The 21,681-nt window shown below is 56.2% G+C and overlaps 2 protein-coding genes across 4 annotated transcripts in view; both read right to left on the bottom strand.

Annotated features, from left to right (window-relative positions):
* Positions 1-1,375: 1,375 nt before the first annotated feature.
* SPPL2C (signal peptide peptidase like 2C) lies at positions 1,376-3,969 on the bottom strand. Its single transcript, XM_043900965.1, has one exon. The coding sequence runs from the start codon at positions 3,489-3,491 to the stop codon at positions 1,419-1,421; it is 2,073 nt and encodes a 690-aa protein (XP_043756900.1). The 5' UTR covers positions 3,492-3,969; the 3' UTR covers positions 1,376-1,418.
* A 7,400-nt stretch (positions 3,970-11,369) lies between these two features.
* CRHR1 (corticotropin releasing hormone receptor 1) overlaps positions 11,370-21,681 on the bottom strand; it is a 54,070-nt gene continuing 43,758 nt past the window's right edge. For 2 of the 3 annotated variants that reach the window (XM_043904915.1, XM_043904918.1), the window contains exons 5-13: positions 18,009-18,115; positions 16,936-17,056; positions 16,569-16,722; positions 16,218-16,278; positions 14,135-14,207; positions 13,782-13,867; positions 13,413-13,548; positions 13,181-13,222; positions 11,370-12,642 (exon numbers count right to left, since the gene is read on the bottom strand). In XM_043904915.1, the coding sequence (XP_043760850.1) occupies positions 12,502-12,642; positions 13,181-13,222; positions 13,413-13,548; positions 13,782-13,867; positions 14,135-14,207; positions 16,218-16,278; positions 16,569-16,722; positions 16,936-17,056; positions 18,009-18,115 (921 nt within the window). In that variant the 3' untranslated portion in view covers positions 11,370-12,501. The remainder of the gene's footprint in view (positions 12,643-13,180; positions 13,223-13,412; positions 13,549-13,781; positions 13,868-14,134; positions 14,208-16,217; positions 16,279-16,568; positions 16,723-16,935; positions 17,057-18,008; positions 18,116-21,681) is intronic. The other variant, XM_043904916.1, reaches the window with a different exon arrangement.

Raw genomic sequence — 21,681 nt, 5'->3', positions numbered from 1 at the left:
TGGAAGGACAAGAAGCTGGTTAGACTTGATTCTGGGGGAGGGAGGAGTAGAAAGGTGCATGTAGAGGACCCAGCAGGTGGGAAGGTCCTGGGGAGAGAAGGAAGATGTGTGTGGTGGAGGCTGGTGTGTGCACCCTGGTGGTGGTCGGGGCAGGCATGCTGGGTGTGGAGGGGAGGAAATTGACACCAGAATTCAAAGGCTTGTAGGAGTTGGGTTTGACTGTTTCCGCTACTTTCACAAAAGGGCATAATATAAAAAGAGTTAACATGTACATCACTCTCCCTACATGCACTGCATTAGTGCTCTTATGTAAGCCAATGCAGTCAGACTTCCCCCAAACCATGGTAGGTCCTATTATTATCCCATTCAACAGGTGAAGAAACTGAGGCACCATGAGTTTAAATCACTTGCTCAGTGACACAGATCAGGGGAATTTCTGGTAGGCTGCTGGCTCCCGAACTCTAACCACTGCCTTTTCCCACACTACCCTTCCCATATAGACTCCTCCGCAAGACTTCCCTCACCTCAGAGTTTGTTTCCTCTGCTTAAGCAACATTTAAACATACTCTAAAGCTTAAGGAATTGTGGGGTCCTCAAGAGGTCATCTTGTCCATGCTCCTGCCTCCAGATAGACACGGTATTATAAGTCTCATGTTGAGGATGAGACTCCTAAGCCCCAAAGGGTTTAAGAGACCAGTTCATTATCCAAGGTCAGTGAAGGAAGTGGGGGAACTAGAGCCGTGGTCTCCTAAATTCTTTCACTCCGGCTCCAACCTCTCCATCCCCATTTTGAGATGATTCTAAAGTTGTTTCTTATCTGTTCTCCATCCCCCACCACCCTTCCCCCAGCTGGATAGCAGACTCCCTCTGTGCCCACCAACAGGGTGGGGTACACAGCAGCTGCATACTTGATTTCTGTGAATGCAACAGGTGGATGACAGCAGACACACACTGGGTGTGATGCTGCTGTCCAGGATGCTTATAGAGCAAGAATGCTTAGCAGGAAGGGTGGATGTGAGCTGACGCTGGAAGGCTGCTTAGAAATGTTTCATCTGGGCTTCAGCATTTCTGTCTGGGGTGGGAAGGGTTTCTCAGCTAGAGGAAACAGCATGTGCAAAGAGACAAGGAGAGGACATGGCATAATCAAGGAACAGTAATGGTTTGATTGGACGTGAGCATGAGAAAAAGATGGGCAATGAGGTTGGGGTTAGGCTGCAGGGACAGACAGATGTGGTCTGTCCCAAGGACCCTGCAGGCTCTACATTAACTGATTCCATGGTCACTGCTTCCTTACAGTCCTACCAAACAAAGAGGCTCCGTGGGGTAGATACAGAATATCTTTAATGCCCCAATTTATTTTTGTCACACGTGGCTTTGCTCTGTGATAGTCTAGAGGCACATGTCCCAGGGCTCCTGGTTCACAAGGGAGCTTGGGTCGACATGCTCTTCTTTACCTTAAGGCCATTCCTCTTGTGGAGGCCAGTCCAGGGCAGGCTGGCCTCGTGGGCGTGGGCCTGGGCCTGGGCCTGGATGTGGCCCAGCTCCGAGGGCGGCGGCCTGAGCGGTATCAGCATAGCTGTTGGCATCAGTGGTAAGAGCTCCTCTGAGGCCCCAGAAGGGGTACTCGACAGGTCATTGGGCTCCAGGTTGGCATCGCTCCAACCCTCAGAGCTGTCACTGTGGCCTTCTGGGCTGGTGGCTTCATCCTCAGATATGGTGACAGTCTCAGCCGTGCCCTCCCCAAGGCTGCTGTCTAAGTCTCCTGCCAGGGTAGAGATGGTGGCCCCCTCGAACTCCCAGACTCTGTGGGTGTCTGCTGCATGCTCCCACTTCTGCTCAGAACCAACGGAAGGGGCACTGCAGAACCCTGGCACAGGCCGGGTGAGGGCCTTGGCTCTCACCTGGCCTGTCCAGAAGAGGGCGAGCTCTTGGCGGCAGGCGGCCACGGCCAGGCTGGTGAGTAGGGTGCTAGACACCAAGTATAGTAGGGCAGGCTGGCCCATCTGCATGAAGGCCATGGCCAAGAAGGTGACCAGCAGGCCCGCAGCGTAGGCTGCTGTGCAGGCCGCGAAGTAGACCTGCCGCGAGCGGATCTGCACATCAAAGCGGTGACAGTAGGCCACCAGGAAGCCGGGGACCACGATGTCGCCGAAGCCGAGGATGGAGAAGGGCTGGTCACACAGGGTCAAGGCCGAGAAGCTCAGCCGGGGCACCTTGAGGACCATGGGCAGCCTCTCATGGCTCAAGGAATCTGCCGGGCCCGAGGCCACCCCAACCATGATGCTCTCGCCGGTCCTGGTGAGCAGGGGTGTGATGAAGACGAAGAAGACGTCGAAGACTAGCAGGGCCAGCAGGAAGGAGGCGCAGCTCTGGAGGGTGGGCAGGCGCATGCGCCGCAGGACGAAGAGGCAGTAGGCCACGCCCAGCGTGTCCTGCAGCAGCCACGCCCAGCGGTCCTCGTTCCGGTAGGCGACCCAGAGGGCCGTCACCACCAGGCACAGGCCAGCCAGGAGCAGCAGGGGCAGCTGCAGGCGGGCCCGGCGGCCGGGCCGGGGCCGCTGGTCCCGCCACACGGGCAGGTGGCGCACCACGGGCACCAAGCAGCTGTAGAGGCCGGTGCCCGCGCCCAGCCCGAAGATGGCGATCATGACGTAGACAAAGCAGTCGTAGAAGAAATAGAGCAGCAGCATGATGGAGCAGGACATGGTGACCACCGCGCCCGTCATGGCCGGCGTGAAGTCCACCGGCGCATCCTCGTCGTCGTCTTCAGGCCCCCGCCGGGCCGCCAGGGCTCCCTGCGGAGGGTGACCGCCGGGCCCCCCGCCCCCTCGCGCCCGGCGCCGCTGCAGCCTTTCAGCCTCAGTCACGCCGGCCCAGTAGCCGCCCACGGCCACGGTGCCCACGGCCAGGAGGAAGATGACCACCATGTTGTAGTCGAGGATGGGCTCCGGGGGGGCGTACAAGGCCACGTGGACCCCGTTGCCTCCGTGGGTGTGGCTGAGGATGTCCAGCATGTCGGTGTAGCGGAGCACGGCCACGGGGATGGTGAGGTCTGGGAGGGGCTTGCGGGGGTTCTGGGCCACCGGGGTGATGTCTGAGCACTGTTGGCCGCTGACCCGGCTCACGATGAGCAACCCGTGGGCGCCTCGGCCCTGAGCCAGCCAGCCTTTGTCGTAGAAGCTGCAGTTGCCCCTCATGACCATGGCGGTGGTCCGATGGAGGGGCCGCTGGCTGGCGGAGCTGTCGGGGTGGGCCTGGTGGGAGGAGTCCTGGCCTGGGCACCAGGGCGTGCCCGTGCCGTCGTGCAGGGGCAGGAGCGGGGCGTGCTGCAGGTCCCGGGGCAGGGTGACGTAGTCGGAGCGGAAGAGGATGCAGTAGTCCTTGCTCCAGTTGTCCGACACCACGTGGACCACGCCGTACTCCCCCTGGGCCGCGGTGCTGGCCAGGAGGAAGAGGAGGAGGAAAAAGAGGAGGAAACCCAGGCACGCCATCCTCCTCAGGCACCTACCTCTGCGTCCCAGTGTGGCAGCTGCCCACGGTCCCCTGACCCCTCCCAGGGCTGGGTGTGGCCCGCTGTCACAGAGCGGCTGCTTGGCCGACAGTCCAGGAAACCAGGGCCACACCTACCTAGTCACAAAGCTGGGCAGCCTCTGGGGATCCTGTCCCCCATCCCTGCCTCCAGGTGGAGAGGTCATCTGCCTAGGAGGAACTGGACCAGGTCATTTGAAACAAGAGGTGGGGGAGATGGGCTTGAGGATCCCAGGCAGGATTTGGGACCAACCTTGCCCTTTACAGATGGGGCAGGTGCCTGGCCCTCTCTGCCTATTTCTGTAACTTCGAGAAATGAGGATATTAGACCAGACGGTTTCCTGGGCTCCTGGGATCCCTGAGCTCAGCGATGTACATTTTTATCCAGCTCTTCCTGAGTGCCAGGTACTTTTTCTGCAATCGCAGCCTCCTGCAAGAGGGTATTACTACACCCATCCAGCGCGAGGCTGTGAGCCCTCCTTCAAATGATGCCCCTTTGCACAGGCGCGTGACCGGAACTTCGTTCCCAGAGTGACCAGGATTTAGGAAAGGCCACGTGGCCATTTCTCGCCATTGGAATTGAGCAGAAATGAAGTGAGTCCCTCAGGAACCTGGACAGAGACCATGGGTCTCCTTGTCCTTCTCTTTCTTTTTCTCACAAGTCACTCATGGACAGGCCATCATCTGTGGAGAGGGGGGGCGATGTCCTAAGAGATGGGGAGAAAGGGAGTGAAGGAACCAGGTCCCCGGATGCTTGCATGGAGTACGGGGTACTCATCGTGGACTGTTAACGTATATTATCTTCCTTAAGCCACAGGCTTCTTGTGAGTCTGTTACAGCAGCTTTGTTGTTCAGTCGGTAAATGGTGTGTGACTCTTTGCGACCCCAGGGACTGCAATGCGCCAGCCTTCCCTGTCCTTCACCATCTCCTGGAGTTTGCTCAAACTCATGTCCATTGAGTCAGTGATGCCATCCAGCCATCTCATCCTCTGTCGTCCCCTTCTCCTCCTGCCCTCAATCTTTCCCAGCATCAAGGGTCTTTTCCAATGAGTTGGCTCTTTGCATCAGGTGGCCAAAGTACTGGAGCTTCAGCTTTAGCACCAGTCCTTCCAATGAATATTCAGGGTTGATTTCCTTTAAGATTGACTGGTTTGATCTCTTTGCTGTCCAAGGGACTCCCAAGAGTCTTCTCCAGCACCACAGTTTGGCTGAACCTTACCCAAATACATCCACTTTGTGGATGAGTACAGTGAGGCTCAGAAAAACCCACCCCGTAGGCCCTAATCCCAGCCCCCAGATCCAGCTCTCACTCTAGACACATGTCGCTTAGGTATTGCCCTGTGCTGGGAACTGCCCAGGGTCAGCCCGGCTCCCTGACTGCTTGACTGCAACTCTAATCTCTGCCCCAAGGCCTTCCACACTGCCCATTCTTGACCTTCAGGCCTGCCTCCAAGGACAGCACCACCACAACATCCAGGAGACCAGAGGCCCATCCTTAACATGTCGTGACCACAATTCAGATTATCTTTTCTTTTCTGTTTTTTTTTGGTCATGCCTCGTGGCTTCTGAGATATTAGTTCCCTGACCAGGGATTGAACCCATCCCCATGACAGTGAAAGTGCGGAGTCCTAACCACTGGATCACCAGGGAATTCCCAAGCCTTACTTTCCTCATTCCCTGGAGGAGAGGATGGTAACCCACTCCAGTACTCTTGCCTGGAGACTCCCCTGGACAGAGGAGCCTGGCGGGCTGCAGTCCATGGGGTCGCAAAGGGTCGGACACGAATGAAGCGACTTGGTATGCACACACCTCATGAACTCCACATCAGTGGGACGGCAAATCTCCAACACCCAGCTTTGGGTGCCTTGTGGAGGGTGAGCTTAAGGGACCTTTGCCAAGAGGTTGATGAGCAGAACCTTTTGGACTCTGACAGTCCCCTCCCACCCAGTGGGTGACATTTGTCTCACCCACACCTGACTTGACAGGTGTCAGATATTCTGTATGATTCAGATTGTGTCTTTCAAAGCATCAACTGCGTTTTTGTAAGAAATAACAACCCTGCTTGTTTGTGCATTTCTGTTTCATCCATTCATATAACATTTAATTAGATTACAAATAGTAATTACAATGACAAATTAACTGTCAGAAACACTTTAGGGAACAGAGACAACTGACTGCTGAGCAGATCCCCAGCCAGTGAAGGTGAAGTGTCAGGGCCAGTGGAGGAAGCTGCCAGCTGCCCCTCCCTGGGCTCCCTTTGCAGAGAGAGGACAGATATACCAGTCAGGGGCTGATAGGCAAGGGACAATCGGCTTGTGTAGTTCTTATGAGTGGAGCAGTGTCTAGACTGGGTTCACCTCTCTGCATCTGAGCACCCAGATGCTTGGTAAAGCAGGGCTGTGATAATAGAAATCTCTCCGAAGGCCCCCCACCCCATCCCCAGCACCCCCTTCCCACCCCAGCTACTGATATTTAGCTAGACTCTACCTCAGGTAGAGTCCTGGGTCTTATAAAACCAAAGACTAAAATGCTTACTGGGCGTAGCTGTTATAAAAATAACAAAACAGATAATAGCAAGTTTTGGGGACTTGCCTGGCGGTCCAGTGGTTGAAACTCCAGGCTTCCACTGCAGGGGGTGCAGTTTCAGTCCTTGACTGAGGATCAAGATCTGTGCAGAGCAGCCAAAAAATAAATAAATAAATAAAATAAAAAGTAATTTAAAAATGGAAAAAAACCCACCAGATTTTGGCATGTATGTGGAGAAATTAGGATTCTCATACGTTGCTGGTGAGGATACTGTAAATGGTACAGCCGCTGTAGAAGACACTTGGTGGTTCTATGGTAGATTATAAACAGAAATTTATCACAAGACCCAGCAGTTCCACTCCTGGCGTATACCCCAAAGAACGGAAAACAGCTGTTCAAACAAAAAATTGTGCTTGAATGTTTGTAGCAGCACTCTTCATAATGACTTGGAGTAGATGAAAAGAACCAGACATCCTTCAGCTGATGGATGGCTAAAGAAAGTGTGGTGCCCCCGTAAGATGCAGCATCATTCTGCCCTACAAAGGGATGAAGTTCTGATCACGCTACGATGTAGACGGACCTTGAGAACATTAAGCAAGGGAAAGAAGCCAGACACAGGAGGACAGATCCTGCACAACTCCACTTTTATGAAATATCCAGAACAGGCAGATCATCAAGACAGAAAGCAGGTGGTGGTGGCTGGCGGGAAGGAGAGTTGGGGGTCTGGGGTTTCATCAGAGAGATGAAAAAGTTCTGGAGCTGGATGGTGACAATGGTTTTATAACATCATGAGTGTCTTTAATATGCTGAATTGTACACTTGGTTGAAATGGTAAGTTTGATGCTGTGTGTATTTTACTGTAATTTCATTTTTATTTTTAATTTATTTGGATTTTGGGCTGCGCTGGGTCTTCGTTGCTGCGTGCGGGCTACTCTCCAGTTGTGGTGTGTGGGCTTCTCACTGCAGTGGCTTCTCGTTGAGGAGCCTGGGCTCTAGGGCAGTTGCAGGCTTCAGTAGTTGTGGCTCACAGGCTTAGTTGCTCCTTGGCAGATGGTATCTTCCTGGACCATGAATCAAACACATGTTCCCTGCACTGGCAGGCAGATTCTTAACCACCGGACCACCAGGGAAGTCCCCCAGTTTTCTAAAGAACAAAACAAGGAGCAACTTCAGTCCCCCCCCCCCCCCAGGAGCACTGTGCTCAGGACAGGCCTTGTTGTACCTGTCCTGGAGTTCATCAGACCAGCATGTGCCCCGATGTGGGGTTCAGAAAACACCCTCTGAAACCCGAAACAGAGACTGCTCCTGCCTCCCGATCCGCCATCTACCCTTGGGCTCCTGGCAGCCATGGGATCAAAAGAATTCTCTGGACTCATTTCCTCCTCAGCTCTCGCCAGGACCCAACTCATGGAGGCTTTTGGGCGTCTTGTCTAATTGCTGCTTCCCCAGATCCCCCATCTTGCCCCCCAGCCCCAGCATCAGCCCCCAGTCCTGGACTGGCTCCTCTGCATGGCCACTCTGTGCCCCTACAGCCCCCTGCAGGAGGTCTGGTAGGCGCAGTCACATGAATGGCTGATGCCCACTCCCCAGCCTGTGTTTCTGCTTCAAGACTGCAGCACCCTCTCTCCCCATGCCCCCCAGATTTCGCCCCTTTCCTTGAGGGCATCCTCCTGGTCTCCAGCTTCTGGTCCCTCCCGGCTGCCTCCCCTTAGCTATGGCCTGGACTCTCAGGGTCGCCTCCCAGGGCAGGCTGGGACAGTGTCCCTGCCTTCTGTTTGGGGACTTAGGTGGTGCCTGGAGTTATTTCCAAATGATGGTCATTGGTGTTTCTAGTACACTGAGAGCTCTGAGAAATATACTTGGTCCAGGCCTCTCTTGACCTGAGTTTGCCCAGCAGCATCTGCAGGGGGTGTGGGAAAATAGAAAGAAAAGAATAAGAGGCGATGCTCTGAAATGAAATGGAGCCGGGACAGGGCTGGGGACTCGGGGAGGGTGGGCTGGTTCAGAGAGAGGGCCACGGGAGGCCCATGGCTTTACAGGCACAAACTCCTGCATCCAGCTTCGTCTCTGAACCCTGTTTGTCCACAAACTGGAGAAACTGGGGAATTTCCTTAGGAGAGGGTTGGCAGGAGCAGTGGGGCGGGGAGGGGAACTCCACAAGAAATTCTGCTGTTTAGGGTTTAAACACCATGGGGGCCGAGTGAGGCCGGCCGGGGTTCACATCTAGCTGGGCCACTGCTGGGTGCTCCCAGGCACATCCCTTAACCTCTCTGGGCGTCACTTCCCCCATCTGTTAAATGGGGATAACAGATCTTGCCTCATAGGGTATGAAGGGTAGATGAGATTGGTGTGTGGGGGGCTTAGCAGAGGGGCTCCGAGTGAGCACTCACTGATGGTACTGCTGATGGAAAAATGCAGGGAGCACCCCTTCTGTTTGAACCAAAGGTGGGAAGGTGAGTTTGAAGTCAGGGGGCTGCATGAGGGACCCCCGAGCTGCAGGCCAGCGGCACCCTCACATGGGCTGGGCATGGAGACCCTCAGAGGCTTCTGTTGGATGTGGGCTGTACTGTTTGCAGTTAAGCCTCATTTTAAGGAGTGGAGGTGCAGGATGTTGGGAAGGTAGGAAAGGAGTTGCTGGATGTAGAGAACCCTCATGGCTCTCACCCAGTTGGGCTCAGCAGCCCGACACTGGCTGGGCCATCTCTGGGCCGGGCTGGTATTTGCCTGGGACTTATCCCCCATCAGACAGTCTGAAACCCCCAGTCCTCCTCGCTCTCCCCTCCCCCCAGAACTGCTTTATCAGTCCTGTCCTCCCTAAACCCTAAACCCAAGCCCAGTGACTCCAGTTAACTGACAGGGTGGAAGGAGACCTGGATTTGGAGGAGAACTTTGATTTCAGAGGAGTCTACTTGGCCTCAGTTTTCTCAGCAGGAAAATGGGCTGATTCCATTTTCTGTGAATGTTATAAAGGATTTTGTGGATTGCAAAGCAATCTACAAATGCTCACAATTATTGTCTGGATTCTAAAACCTCCCTTCCTCCTTGATCTGCACCCTCTGCCCTCTTCGGGTTCTGGGGTGTCTGTTGGGGTCCCACTCTGGGTCCTAATAGCAGCAGCAGGGGGCTGAACAGGCCTGGAGGAGAAGCCGGGGACTCCAAAGCAGGGGCTATGCTGTTGCACTCAGGGAGGTGGGGAGCCAGAACTGGAAAACCCAAACCCCAGGGTGGTTTTTGTTCCACTGGTGATCTGAGCCCGCGAGGGAGGGTCTCAAGGAGAAAAGGGCTCAGGTGGGGGAATTGGAGGGAACTGCAGCCTCTGGGTGTGGCATGGAGAAAAATTCTTCCCGGTTTCATAGAGGGGCCTGTCCCGCAGTGACTCCCACCCTGCAGCTGCCCGGCCCTTTCCCACAGTGTGGTGATGGCATGTCTCCTGGCCCATCACACCTCCCACAGCCCCAAGGGACCTCCCTTCCCACCCACACACAAGCCAATGCTCCGAGCAGAACGACCCTCAGAAATCCCATTGGAGGGCTTGCCTTGAGCCCAGCTCTGGAGCCCGTGGAAGGGTTAAACACCGCACACCTGCCTCTGGCTGTTCTTTGCAGCCCAGATGTTCCCAGCTGTGCCCTAGCAGCCCCTCCACCCTTTACAGTGTCTGAACAAGAGGGATCTTGAGGTCATCTGGACCAGCCCCCTGCCTGCCCGGGGACCCCCTGCAACTTCTGTGATGACTGCCAGCCTCGCTTGGATGTCCTCCCATGACCTTCCAGCATTGGCAGCTCTAAACTTTGCAGCCTGTTGCCGGCATATGTCCTGGGGGTGCCACTCGCCTCCCCACCTCACAAAGGGCTGAGTGCACTGCAGGTGTGTGAATGGCTCCCATCAGCTAAAACAGCCAGGAGGGGGACTTCCCTGGTGGTCCAGTTGCTAAGACTCTTGAGGTCCCAATGCAGGAGGCCCAGGTTCAATCCCTGGTCAGGGAACTAGATCCCACATGCTGCACCTAGGGATCCCACATGCCACAATGAAGAGCAGAGATCCTGAGTGCTGCCACTAAGACCCTGTGTATAAATAAATAAGTAATAAATATTATTATTATAAGACTCAAATAAATACTAAATATTAAAAAAACAGCCAGGAGGACAAGCAGGAAAGGGGGCACTGCCCCAGCTTGGTCCCCTGAAGATCCCTTGCCTATAAACTCCTCCCACAGTCCCCTAGCCCCTCTTGGGCTCCTCTGCCCTTGGACTCTCCCCTGACTCCACATCTCGACACCGTTTAAGTAAAAAGCCTTGTTTTCTCACTCTCCTTCATTGGGTGGAAGGCATCACTGAGAAAGATGCCTTCCATGGGCCTCCTTTGTGGCCATTTGAGATCAGCCATCAATTCTGGTCCTTCTTTTAGGGGACTCTTTATGGGGTTCCCCCCAGCTGCTCTGGAAGCCGTCAGCCTGTCTCTATCCTGGTGGCCCCTGGTCTCCTTCTCACAGCCTCCTCTGATCAGCTGGTCCTCCCAACTATGTCCTTAAGGGGACAGTGCCTGGGGAGTCGGCAGAGCAGGGTACCCCACTTGGCTTCAGGGACACCCTGGCTCCTCCCTCCGGGAGCGGCCAGACCCTCACCCACTGGAGCCCCCCTCCCCCAGCAGACGCTTCTGGGCTCCCAGCACCACAGTCATCTGTCCTGGTGTCCTGACGCCACACGCACCCGTGTGCACGTGTGTGGGTGTCCCTGATTGTGTGCATGCATGTGTGTGTGCACACACACACACACACCCCTGTGTGGCCCTGTTTCCAGGTCAGAGACTCAGAGGCAGGGCCCAAGCCTCAGAGTGGTGGGTGGAGTTTCTGTGTCCCAACCACCTCCTGTCCTGAGGACAGGGCTCACGCTGTGCTCAGCTCGCTCCTGGCCTCCGCAGGAGGTGCGGTACTGCCCCCGAGGGGTGGTGGATAAACTTCTTGGCCCCGCGGGTGGGATGACGCAGGTGTGGGTCCCACCTGGCTGCCCCAGCTTCCGCAGCAGGACTGAGCTACCGTCGACCGTGGTGGTGGGCATGCGCGCCCCTGCCCTGGAGTTGGTTCTCGAAGCCTTGTCTCCCGGTCTGCTTCGGGGGTTTCCACGCTAAGGCAGCATTCAAGCCTGTACAGCCTCCCCTGCTTCTTAACCCCTTTCTGTTTCCAGCCCAGCTCCTCCCCTGGGGCTGGGACGCAAGGCTGCCTGGTCCCACCGCCTCACCTTTGCTCAGGCTGCAACCCTCTGTTTCTTTGGGATGCCCTCCCAAGCCAGCCCTGGCACACACAAGGCCTTCACAAGTGCTGGTTGAAAGATAAATATTATAATTTACACCAGCCACCCCCATCTCCCAGCCCCAGCCCCCCAAAGTCCTGCTCCGGCTGTCCATTCCCTCTGGATGTGGCTGGCTCCTTACCTGGGGTGTAAGCGGCCAGCTGGCTGGCGCTCTGGGGAACTCGGGGCAGGGAGGGGCCCAGCGCCCCACCCCCTTCTATTTTGGCTTAGCTACTGATGCCGCCCCAGAGGTCATCCAAGGGCCGCAGGACCCCTTTGGCCAGCAGAGGGGTTGTCCCAGAGGCCGGGTCACTGAAGCCAGCGGGCTGGGTAGCCCCAGCATTCTCTGACCCCTTCAAAGGGAGGCTGGCTTTGGTGAGGGCACACACTGGCTTCTGTTCTGTCACCCTCCCACGTCCCATCATCTCACAAAGGGGGGACACCTAGGGCAGGAGGCTGAGGAGGGGGAGCCCGTGTGGTCTGGGCAGCAGTAAAGATCCAAGGGTGTGAGGCAGCGAGGCAGGCCGTTTCCGGTGGCAGGGCCATGGGGTCAGATGACTGGTGTTTGGGAGGATTTCAGTGATGCAGCCTGATATCTGAAGATGCCATCTGATTTCTAACAATGTCTCCAGGGCTTCTGACAACAGAGCCTTGGTTCCCAGTGGTGCCGTTAAGTGCTGCTAAGGCCTGGAGGCATCCTCGTGGTGGCTCGGATGCTGTGACGAGAGCTTCCCATGATGCCCGTGGGGCAGCCAATGGCCCCCTTCAGTCTCTGAGGACATCCTGGGGTCTCCAGTGGGCTCTCTTGTGCTCTGAAGGGACTCGCGTGCAGCTTTGGATTCCTCACTGTCTAGCTCCCACTCTGTGTTTCCAGTCCATTTTCCAGGGAGGATGGGGGCAAAGAGAAGCCAGAGGCCCTGGGCCCAGCCCAGTCCTATAGGCTATATTTTACTCATCTCATGGCCCTGACTGCTGCCATAGGCCTGGAACTTCTGCTTAGCTGGGGGTCGGGGAGGGGCCTCCTGGGCTCTCAGCGCCAGCTGAGCCTGGGGGTAGAGGGTGTGGGAGGGAGCTGGTCCCCTCCACAGACAGGGTGGCTGGCTAAGCCTGGCGGCCATCTCCCCAACCGTAGATCTCGGGGGCCGGTCCGTGGTCCTCCGGCTCACACTGCTGTGGACTGCTTGATGCTGTGAAAGCTGACACGCGTCGGGGAGGTGGGGATGGACATGGCGCGAGCCACGCGGGCACGGATTGAGTGCTTGTCCTGCCACCGGTGCCACCTCTTCCGGATGGCAGAGCGGACCTGTGGGCACACAGTAGAGAATAGGGTCTGATCTCGGGTTTCAAACCTCCGCTCCCACCCCTCACAAGCGACTATCCAGGGAGCCACCTTGGAATGGCAGCATTGACATCATCACCATCGTTGATTTGCGTATTTGTTAGGACGGTTTTCTCAAGCGTTATGAGGAAGGGGTGCCTTTTTCGAATCCACCCAAAGGTGCCATATGGCCTTTGCCATGAAGAATCTCTACTCTCAACCCACACACATCTGCCCTCAACCTCCTGCCCTAGGGCTCAGCTTCCTGGTTTTCAACAACCCATTTCACAGACTCACTGATGAGACTGGAGTCCCAGTTTCTGGGCTCATTACTGCAGCAGCTGAGTGGCAAGTGTCAGGGACCCTCCCAGAACTCCCAACAATATCCCTGTAGGGGCTGGGAGCCGGGAGGACGGAGCGGGGAGGACGGAGTTGGTGTGTGACAGGCAGGAGGCAGCTACAGACAGTCTCTGGTCCCAGCAGGCCTCCTGCCATCCTGAGTTCTGGGGCCCCGGGTCCTTACCTCGCTGTTGAGGAAGCAGTAGAACACAGACACGAAGAAACCCTGGGGCGGAGGGGAAGGCGGGTCAAGGGGCTGGGGCAGGCGAGGCCTCACCCAGCCCCAGAGTTGCCCCCTTTCTGTCCCCAAACTCCCGCCCTTCCAGACCCCACCTGGGAGAATCCCCACCCGAAGAGGAGCAGGGGACGGGCAGGGGGACAGGCCGGGGCTGGGAGGCTGGGGAAGGGGTGGGTACCTGGAAAGATTCCAGGAAGGAGTTGAAGTAGATGAAGACGACCCGGGAGACCTCGTCCTCCCCAGGGTTCACGAAGAACAGCATGTACGTGATGCCCAGGAGGGGGAGCAGCACCAGAGTGGCCTTTACAGCCTTTCTGAGGGTGAGGGGTGGGAAGGAGGCCCAGAGTCACAGCCCACCCCAGGAAGGAACTGGAGCCTGCCACTTGGTGAACAGGACTGGGTCTGGGGGAGGGTTGCACATCCTTGGAATGTCTGAGACAGGGGTGGAGCTGGGGTTTCAGGAGGGACTCTCAGGCCTGGGGGGAAACCTGGGTCAGAGGTGGCGTCTCTGAAGCCCCCCATGGGTGGGGGAGGCAGGTCTGGTTACCTGTACTGAATGGTCTCAGAGGTGGTGGATGCCCGGAGTTTGGTCATGAGGATGCGGACGATGTTGAAAAGGAAGATGAAATTGATCTGTAATTTGACACACAGTGGGATGGCCTGGGCAAGGTGTGCAAGATGCTGGTGGGAAGGTGGGGGACTGGACAGGGACTCAGCTGTCCTAGGTCTGGCCTCTGCCACCCTGCTGCTCTCCCTCTATCTGCTTGAGCCCAGCACATTCCTGGCCCCATGCCCCCCACCTCTAGGCAGAGGAAAACTTTCAGTCCACTGTAAGTACTGCCTGCCTCTCCCCACTGAGCACCGCCCCCCCCCCAACCGCCCTCCTACCCAGGTTCTTACCAGCAGGACCAAGATCATTGGGCCCTGGTAGATGTAGTCAGTGTATACCCCAGGCCTTTTGCCAAACCAGCATCTAGAAAACCACAGAAATAAGAGAAGGGTCATCTGGAACCAGTTTAGTAGCATGAGGGAGAAGCAGTGCTGGGATAGGGAGGAACTGGGGCCAAAAGCCAGGATCTGGGTGTCCCACTTCTAACCCCGGGCAGGACATCAAGATCCCACCACAATGCCTCAGTTATTCCATCTGCAGAATGGACAGCATCCTTTGAGATGTAAAGCTGGAATCGGGCACTGTGGCAGGGAGGGGGATTGTGGAAAAGCCCACTGAATAGAATAGGCATGGGCCTACACACATGGTTCCCACTGTAGCTCTGGCGCATGCCCAAAAGGGGGGGCCTTGCCCTGTACCTGTCACGCAGTCACTCCCCACCCCAGTAGCTAACACCTGCCACGAGAGGCAGAGTTGCTTCGAATTTTCTTGATGTCACCTCCAGCAAGATCTAGGGAGGTCTGGGGAGTGGGTTGGTGTGGGGCACATTGGAAAGTCCTAGGTCCTTGTGCAGAGATGCTACAGTCTCATCACGAGAGTCCACAGTAGCTAGAAATCATGATGCTTCCATAAACAGGAAAGTGAAATCCCTTGACTTTTTCAAGATTGGAGACAAGTTCAAGTTTTCAAAAGGACCAAAGGCAAACTGTCCTGGGGCCAGGTCCAGTCCTTGGCCCTGGGGTCTGCAGGTCTCCCACCTGCATCCCTTCTGATGCAGTGCCAGCATCTTACCACAAGGTGGAGCTCCAGAGACACTCAGACGGACTTTCCTCCAGGCTCAGCCATCCTTTTGGTTCCAAGATGCGCCCAGATGCACACACTGGTTTTGAAACTGGTCCTTTCTCCCCTGTGCTCACTTGCACACCTTCAGGCACAGGATTTACAATACTCCTGCTCTGGGACCCAGGTCGCCATCCTGGGAATCACTGTCAGGCCCCCAGTTCTGTCTGTCAGCTGCCCTCGATGCCCAGCCCAGGCCCCCACCCCATCAGTTACACAAATACAGAGAGAGCCACAGCTGGGCTGGACCAGAGTCAGGAAGGATCACCTTGATAAATGTGGGTGTAATTTTCCAGGCTCCTTGTCAGGGTTGGACAGGAACAGCCATGCTGATGGAGGCAGCCTGGAACCCCAGTCAGACAGTGGGTTCCTGAGGACACTTTGACAAAGAAGATTCTGGCACATCCCCTGGCCGCCTCTGTCCACTTTTTCTGCCTCCCTCTTACAGTGGTTCTTAAGTTTAGCTTCATATTAGAGTCTCCTGGGCAGGTTTAAAAAACCCTGGTGCCCAGATCACACTTCAGACCAATGACATCCAACTCTCTGGAGGGCAAGAGTGGCCATCAGTACTTTTCAAAGCTTCCCAGGTGATTCTAATGTGAGCCAAGGCTGAAAACCACGGCACCAGAAGTGGAGTTTTCAGGGGCAACTGGGAACACCTGCTTCTATTTAAACACAGCTCCTCAGGACTTGAAAGATGGAAGGAGTCTCTGAGATTGGATCAGTTTCTATTAAATCCATGGAACCTTTTGCTAAAACATGTCTTTATTAATAGAAAACATTTATACGCCTTTCCTATGTGCCAGACTCCATTCTAAATGCTTGATATATATATTAACTCATGTCATTCCCCTAACAACTCTGAGGGAAGGCACTATTATGAGGATGCCCATTTTGCAGATGAGAAAACTGAGGCAGGAACTACCCCAAGGTCATAAAGCTACCTAATGATGGAGTCACAATTCATAACCTGGGTGGTTTGACTCCAGGGACTTCCAGTAACCTTTAGTCTGTTCTGCTTGTCATGAAAGCCTGAGACAGGTAAAGAGCCTTGACCCACCTGTCCAGCCCCACCTCAGGCAGAGCATTGCTAGGGATCCGCAGATTGAGTCTGACCCCCAGGAGCCTCCCCACGTGGATGAAGAAACTGTGGCCCTGATGGGGAAGGTGACATGGCTGCAGGTCCCTGGGGAGGGTCAGGCTTGGCTGGGCTGGGGACCTGGGCCTTGGGGCAGTGAAGAGGAGGTGACTTACTTCTCATTGTCGTAGTACAGCTTCCCAATGGCCCAGGCCACAATGATGGGGAGAGGCACACCTGGGGGAGAGACCAGTGTCACAGGACCTGTCAGTGGAGTCTGGGGGATGCAGACCTGGAGGCCCCCAGCGCAGCCCAGGGCCTAGAGGCGGGCAGGGGTCCCCCAGGTACTCACTGGCTCATCACGCCTCCTTTGAAATATTCCCACTGTCCCTGTCCCCAGGTAGGGACAGAGGGCTGTGTGCACACCCCACCACCCTCATCTGGCCTGGGTCTCAGCCCCCAGTGAGCTGGCCCAGGCCTGGGTGGGGGGAGGATGGCCCGGTCGGGGCGGGGGCTGGCCCGCTCACCCCAGCCGATGCAGATAAACATCCACTTGCGCAGCCGGTCCGTGGAGTACGTGAGCACGATGGCTGTGTGCAGGTAGCAGCCCTCGCCGAACATCCAGAAGAAGTTGGTCACGTGGAAGTAGTTGTAGGCGGCTGTCACCAGCCTGCACCAGCCCTGCCGCCCACCCCATCAGGGGTGATGATTAACCGAGGGGTGTGGGGATGCGAGGAAACAGCAGCCCACTCCAGGCAGGATGGGGGCACCCCTGGGATCCACTCTGGCACTGTGGGCTCCAAGGCCTGGTTCCCATCCCTGCTCTGCCAGGGCCACCCCACCTAGACCCTTCCTCTGACCCTGGGTCTGCCCCCCCCTTCCCCCAGGACACACCACGTTGCTCTGATGGACTTCGGGGCTCATGGTGAGCTGGACCACGAACCACGTGGCATTGCGCAGGATGAAGGCTGAGATGAGGTTCCAGTGGATGATGTTTCTCAGGCACCGGATGCTCCTGGGGGCAGCAGGGGCGGGTGGGTGACAGGAGGCAAGGGGGGAGGGAGAAGATGAGGGACCGGCTGCCAGCATCACCCCAGCCCAGATGTATGGAGGGGAAGCTGAGGCTCCGAGCAGGGCAGGCTGGCTGAGTCACCCTGGGGGGTGGCAGCAGGGGCTGTCCTGACGTCACAGGCCCCTTCCTAACTGTGGCCTGCCCAGACCTAAGCAGGGGCTTCCCTGATAGCTCAGTTGGTAAAGAATCCGCCTGCGATGAAGGAGACCCTGGTTCAATTCCTGGGTCAGGAAGATCCGCTGGAGAAGGGAAAGGCTACCCAGTCCAGTATTCTGGCCTGGAGAATTCCATGAACTGTATACAGTCCATGGGGTTGCAAAGAGTCGGACACAACTGAGCGACTTTCACTTCACTTCATTTCAGACCTAAGCTCTGGAACAGAGCTTGCCACGTGGCCAGTGCCAAGGGGACCAGGGGCTGCTTGCCGACTGGGAATGCCCTTCTCCCATGGGCATCCCTCTCTCCCTGTAGCTCCAGGTTTGAGGCTCAGCCTCCAGTGAGATGCCTCCCTCCGAACTTTCAGCCCTGATGCTCAGCCCGTTCCCACCCCCCATTCCTGGCACAGACTCAGCCGGTGCTGCCACCTGCATCCTTGGCAGTTGTGCTGGGCCTAGGCAGGTTCAAACCCAAAGTGGGCTCCACCTTCCTGGTCGGCCAAATGAGTGCAAGCAGTCTGGGCTTAGTATGGGGTCACCAGGCGAGGTATGGAAGTGACCCTACCAGATGCTCCAAGAGACCTGGGACATCTGTATTTGTCACCTTGTCCCATGAAGTGAGGGGGCAGGACTCCCCTTCCCCAGCAGCCCCCCACCCCAAACTGCCTCTTGTTATCTTACTTCTCTGCCCGCTAAAGGCCCAGGGGGCTGGGCAGGGGGCAGTGCCAGGGCCTCCTCACCTGAGCCGCAGAAAGAGGACAAAGGCCACCATGAGGGCCACCAGGGAGACGCAGTGGCCCAGGTAGTTGATGATGACAGCAACGTGATAGTGCACCTTGCTCTTCTTCTGAGATAAGAGAGAGGGGAGGGGCAGAGGTGAGACCCCCGCACCGCTGCACCCCTCACCCACGGGCGGCCAGGACGGCCACCCGCCCGCCCTCCCTCGGGTGCCCGTGATGACAACAGTTGGCCCTTCCTGAGCCTGCTTGGCATCAGGCGTGGCCCTAGAGCAGTGCCATCCCGTCTGAGTCTTGTCTGTCTGTCTGTCCCCAGATCCCATGATCTGTGTGCTGCTCTGGGCTGTGGGGAGAATATCAGTTAATGTGAATCTCCACCTAACAGAGGGTTCCCCACTCCACGTGCACAAACGCGCGTGCGCAGATCACAGCTGCGTTCTCACACTCACGTTTCCGTTCAGTCTCAACACTTGTGGGTGCAGACCCCAAGCCCCTAGGACTCCTCTCCTCCCATTTCGGAGTTGAGTCACCATCTTCTCCATCACCCCTAAATCCCTCCTGCTGCAATTAAAGCCCGCTCCCATCAGCAACCAGTGGGGAAGGCAGTCGCTGTGGATTAGCATCCACAGAATCATTTGAAACCTTAAAAAAACATCTCTAGGCACTGCAACTTGCTTCCTGGAGAGGTCTGCTCCGAGTCACTGGGGTCCTCTCTCAGGACCTCAGTGTTATTACTTAATTCATTTCATTTACGCCACAGTCCCCTTTCCAATTGACGTACACTCCCTGAGCACTGAAGCCTTCCTGTTTACAGAAGATTTTCACATCTGTCATCCTGTCAAATCCTCAGGGCAATGCTGGGGAAGAACTGGTAGGAGGTCTATATATTATTTTGCAGAAAAACAGGCCTAGAAATACATGGACTTGTTCAAGGTCTCTCAACTTCAAACCACCTCTCACCTTCACGCACAGATTGGCAAGGTGTTGAGGCAGCAAACGGGTCCCCACCCATGATGGGGGTCCCCGCTGGAGGTCCTCAGTGCCCAGTGTCTGCAGACTCCTGACCCTGCGAGAGCAAAGACCCCTTTCACCCTTTTCTAGGTCCCACGAGGAAAGAGGCTAGAAACCAGAGCGTGGCACACAGTGGAGCCCAGGAACGGTGTGTCAAGTGCAGGAAGGAAAAAAATGGATGTTGGAAAGTGAAAGTCGCTCAGTCATGCCCAACTCTTTGGAACCCCAAGGACTATACAGCCCATGGAATTCTCCAGGCCAGAATACTGGAGTGGGTAGCCTTTCCCTTCTCTGGGGGATCTTCCCAACCCAGGGATTGAACCCAGGTCTCCCGCATTGCAGGCAGATTCTTTACTGCTTTTCTGAAAAGGGGATCCCTGTTAATCTCTCCCTCCCTCCCAGGTTCTGGGGTGGGGCCTGGGCATTATGAGGCATAGAAACCAGCAAATACTGAGAAAAAGACGAGCTCAAAGGAAGAGTTCTTCACCCTTTCGAAGCCACCAGAGCTCCTCCCTGCTCTCTCTGGACCCTCTTGTTGGAATTCCAGAATCCATGGGCATCAAAGCTGGTCCCAAGGGATCAAGTCCAGCTGTACCCATTTTCCAGATAAGGAGACTGAGGCCCAAACTACCCCCCACCCACCCAAGGACAAGGGTACCTCTGCAGCAAAATACCTAGCAGGCATCCAAGAAGGGGCGAAGCCCTCCCTCCCTTGCTCTCCCCAGTCCCTTCTGCACTGAAGGAGCGCCCTCACCGAAGAAGGGGCTGGGCAGCTCTGTTCTAGGGGCTGGTTTTCCTTGAAGAGGTTTTCAGGAACATGACAGAAGATCACATTACCAGCTCAGGCCCTGAAGGGCTGAGACCCACCGAGGTGAAAATGGATGAGGGTGGGCAGAGGGTATCCACTGCCATCATAAAAATGTGTCAGGCGGGGAGGGGGGGGCAGCGCATCTCTGAGTGCCTGGAGGTAGATGCCAAATCCAGAGACTCAGCAGATATGCACATATCCAGGCTGTCTGGAACTGATATTTAATTTCCTTTTATTAAATTTTCCACAAATCCATGCTGCGAAGCCCCTGGGTAAAGACAGCGTCTGTGGAGCCCAGAAAGGGGTGATGCCTCTGTTTCATGTACCACCTGGGGAAGGGGGCAAGCATGTACAGGCAGGCCCTTCACTGCCCCCCAGAGCAGGCTGGGCCAGAGTGCTTTGGCTTGGGGTGGGATGCATCATTTATTAATCACCTACTGCGTGCTGGGCACCATGCCAGGGGCTTTACAGACGTCACTGCTTTTCTTTCTCACAACTGCCCTCTGAGATTGTTCTTCTATCCCCATTTTTCCAGTTGAAGAGGCTGCATAATTGGCCCCGGCCACTGGGCCAGCATCAGCATCCAGGTCTCCTTGGCCTTACAGACCCTCCTTTCTGTCCCCGCAGTGTGTTCCTTGGGGGATAAGCATGGACTGCACACAGAGCCACTCTCTTCATCCTGGACTCAGAATTCTTGGGGAGCTTCTACGGGGAGGCTGGGGGCTCATGAGGGGTTTTCTCCACTGAGGCTGAAAGGGGGAGAACTGGGCCAAACCATCCAGGTGCCACCTCTGGCTGACTCCTGGAGCTGGGCCTAGGAGGGCCCAGGCTGGGTCTGAGTCCTTCTTCCCACCTGCCACATCAGCCTAATGTGCTGTGAGAAACAGCAAAGCAATGGGGGCCGGGGGCGGGGTACAGTGCAGAGGGAGCCTGAGAAGACAGCTGGAGAGATGACAGGGTCACCCTGAAAGATGGCCAGCATCACTGGGAGAAATGTCCAGCCATCTCCAAGAGCTAGTCAATGATACCCCGGGAGGTGTTCAAGTTCACCCAGAGAGAACAGCCGGCAACACCCTAGTGACATCCAGTGACACTCCAAGAGACCCTGATGACACCCTGAGAGATACCCTCCTGAGAGAAAGCCACCATCAACTGCAGAAGCAGCTGGGATGCCCGAAGGACAGGTGGACACAGCCAGCCCCTGGGGACTTGAGCGATACTCTGTCCTGTCCAATTTGGGGACCTGAGCCTGGCAGGTACCCTGAGGAGGGTGGCACTGGGTGGAGGCCACTCTGCTGTGCCCGCATGACCAGACTCTCTGCAAGATACACCTGGTCCAGTGTCAGACCTGAACTGATGCCTTTTCAGGATGTGTGACGGGATCTCTCCACTGGGTGCCCACTGCCCCGACTAAGTACCCTGCCCGCCCTGTCTCCCACCCCTCCTGCCCCATTTTGTGGCCCCTCCTCCCCACTGCCGAGGGTCTCCTGAGCTGCTCTCTGACTCCACCCCTGGGCCCTCCAGCCCCTTGCTCCCCAAACGGTGGTCTCCAGACCTGCAACATCAGTATCATCTAGGAGCTCACAGGAATCTTAAGAAAAGCAGTCTGAAGCCCCACCCCAGACCCACTGAGTCAGAATCTTCATTTGAGCAAGAAGTCCAGATGATGCCCACGCTTTTCAGAAGCCCTGGTTGAACCAACGCCCTCTGTGAGCCGTGAACCCCGGCCCACAGGCCTATACCCTCAGAGTCCCTTTCCTGGCCCATCAAAGGCTGTGCCCTTCCAGGATGTGCTGGACTGGGCTCCCGGTGCTCAGCTGAGTGTGGGGGAGGGAAGCAGGGTGTGTGCAAGTGTCA

This window comes from Cervus elaphus, chromosome 5 (assembly GCF_910594005.1).
Source record: "Cervus elaphus chromosome 5, mCerEla1.1, whole genome shotgun sequence".
NCBI classification, from domain to species: domain Eukaryota; kingdom Metazoa; phylum Chordata; class Mammalia; order Artiodactyla; family Cervidae; genus Cervus; species Cervus elaphus.
The sequence above is the reverse complement of the archived record's forward strand: the minus strand, read 5'-3'. Positions and strand labels throughout refer to the sequence as shown.

Coding starts and splice junctions, on each gene's coding strand:
- SPPL2C (XM_043900965.1), bottom strand. CDS start 3,491: ATGGCGTGCCTGGGTTTCCTCCTCTTTTTCCTCCTCCTCTTCCTCCTG.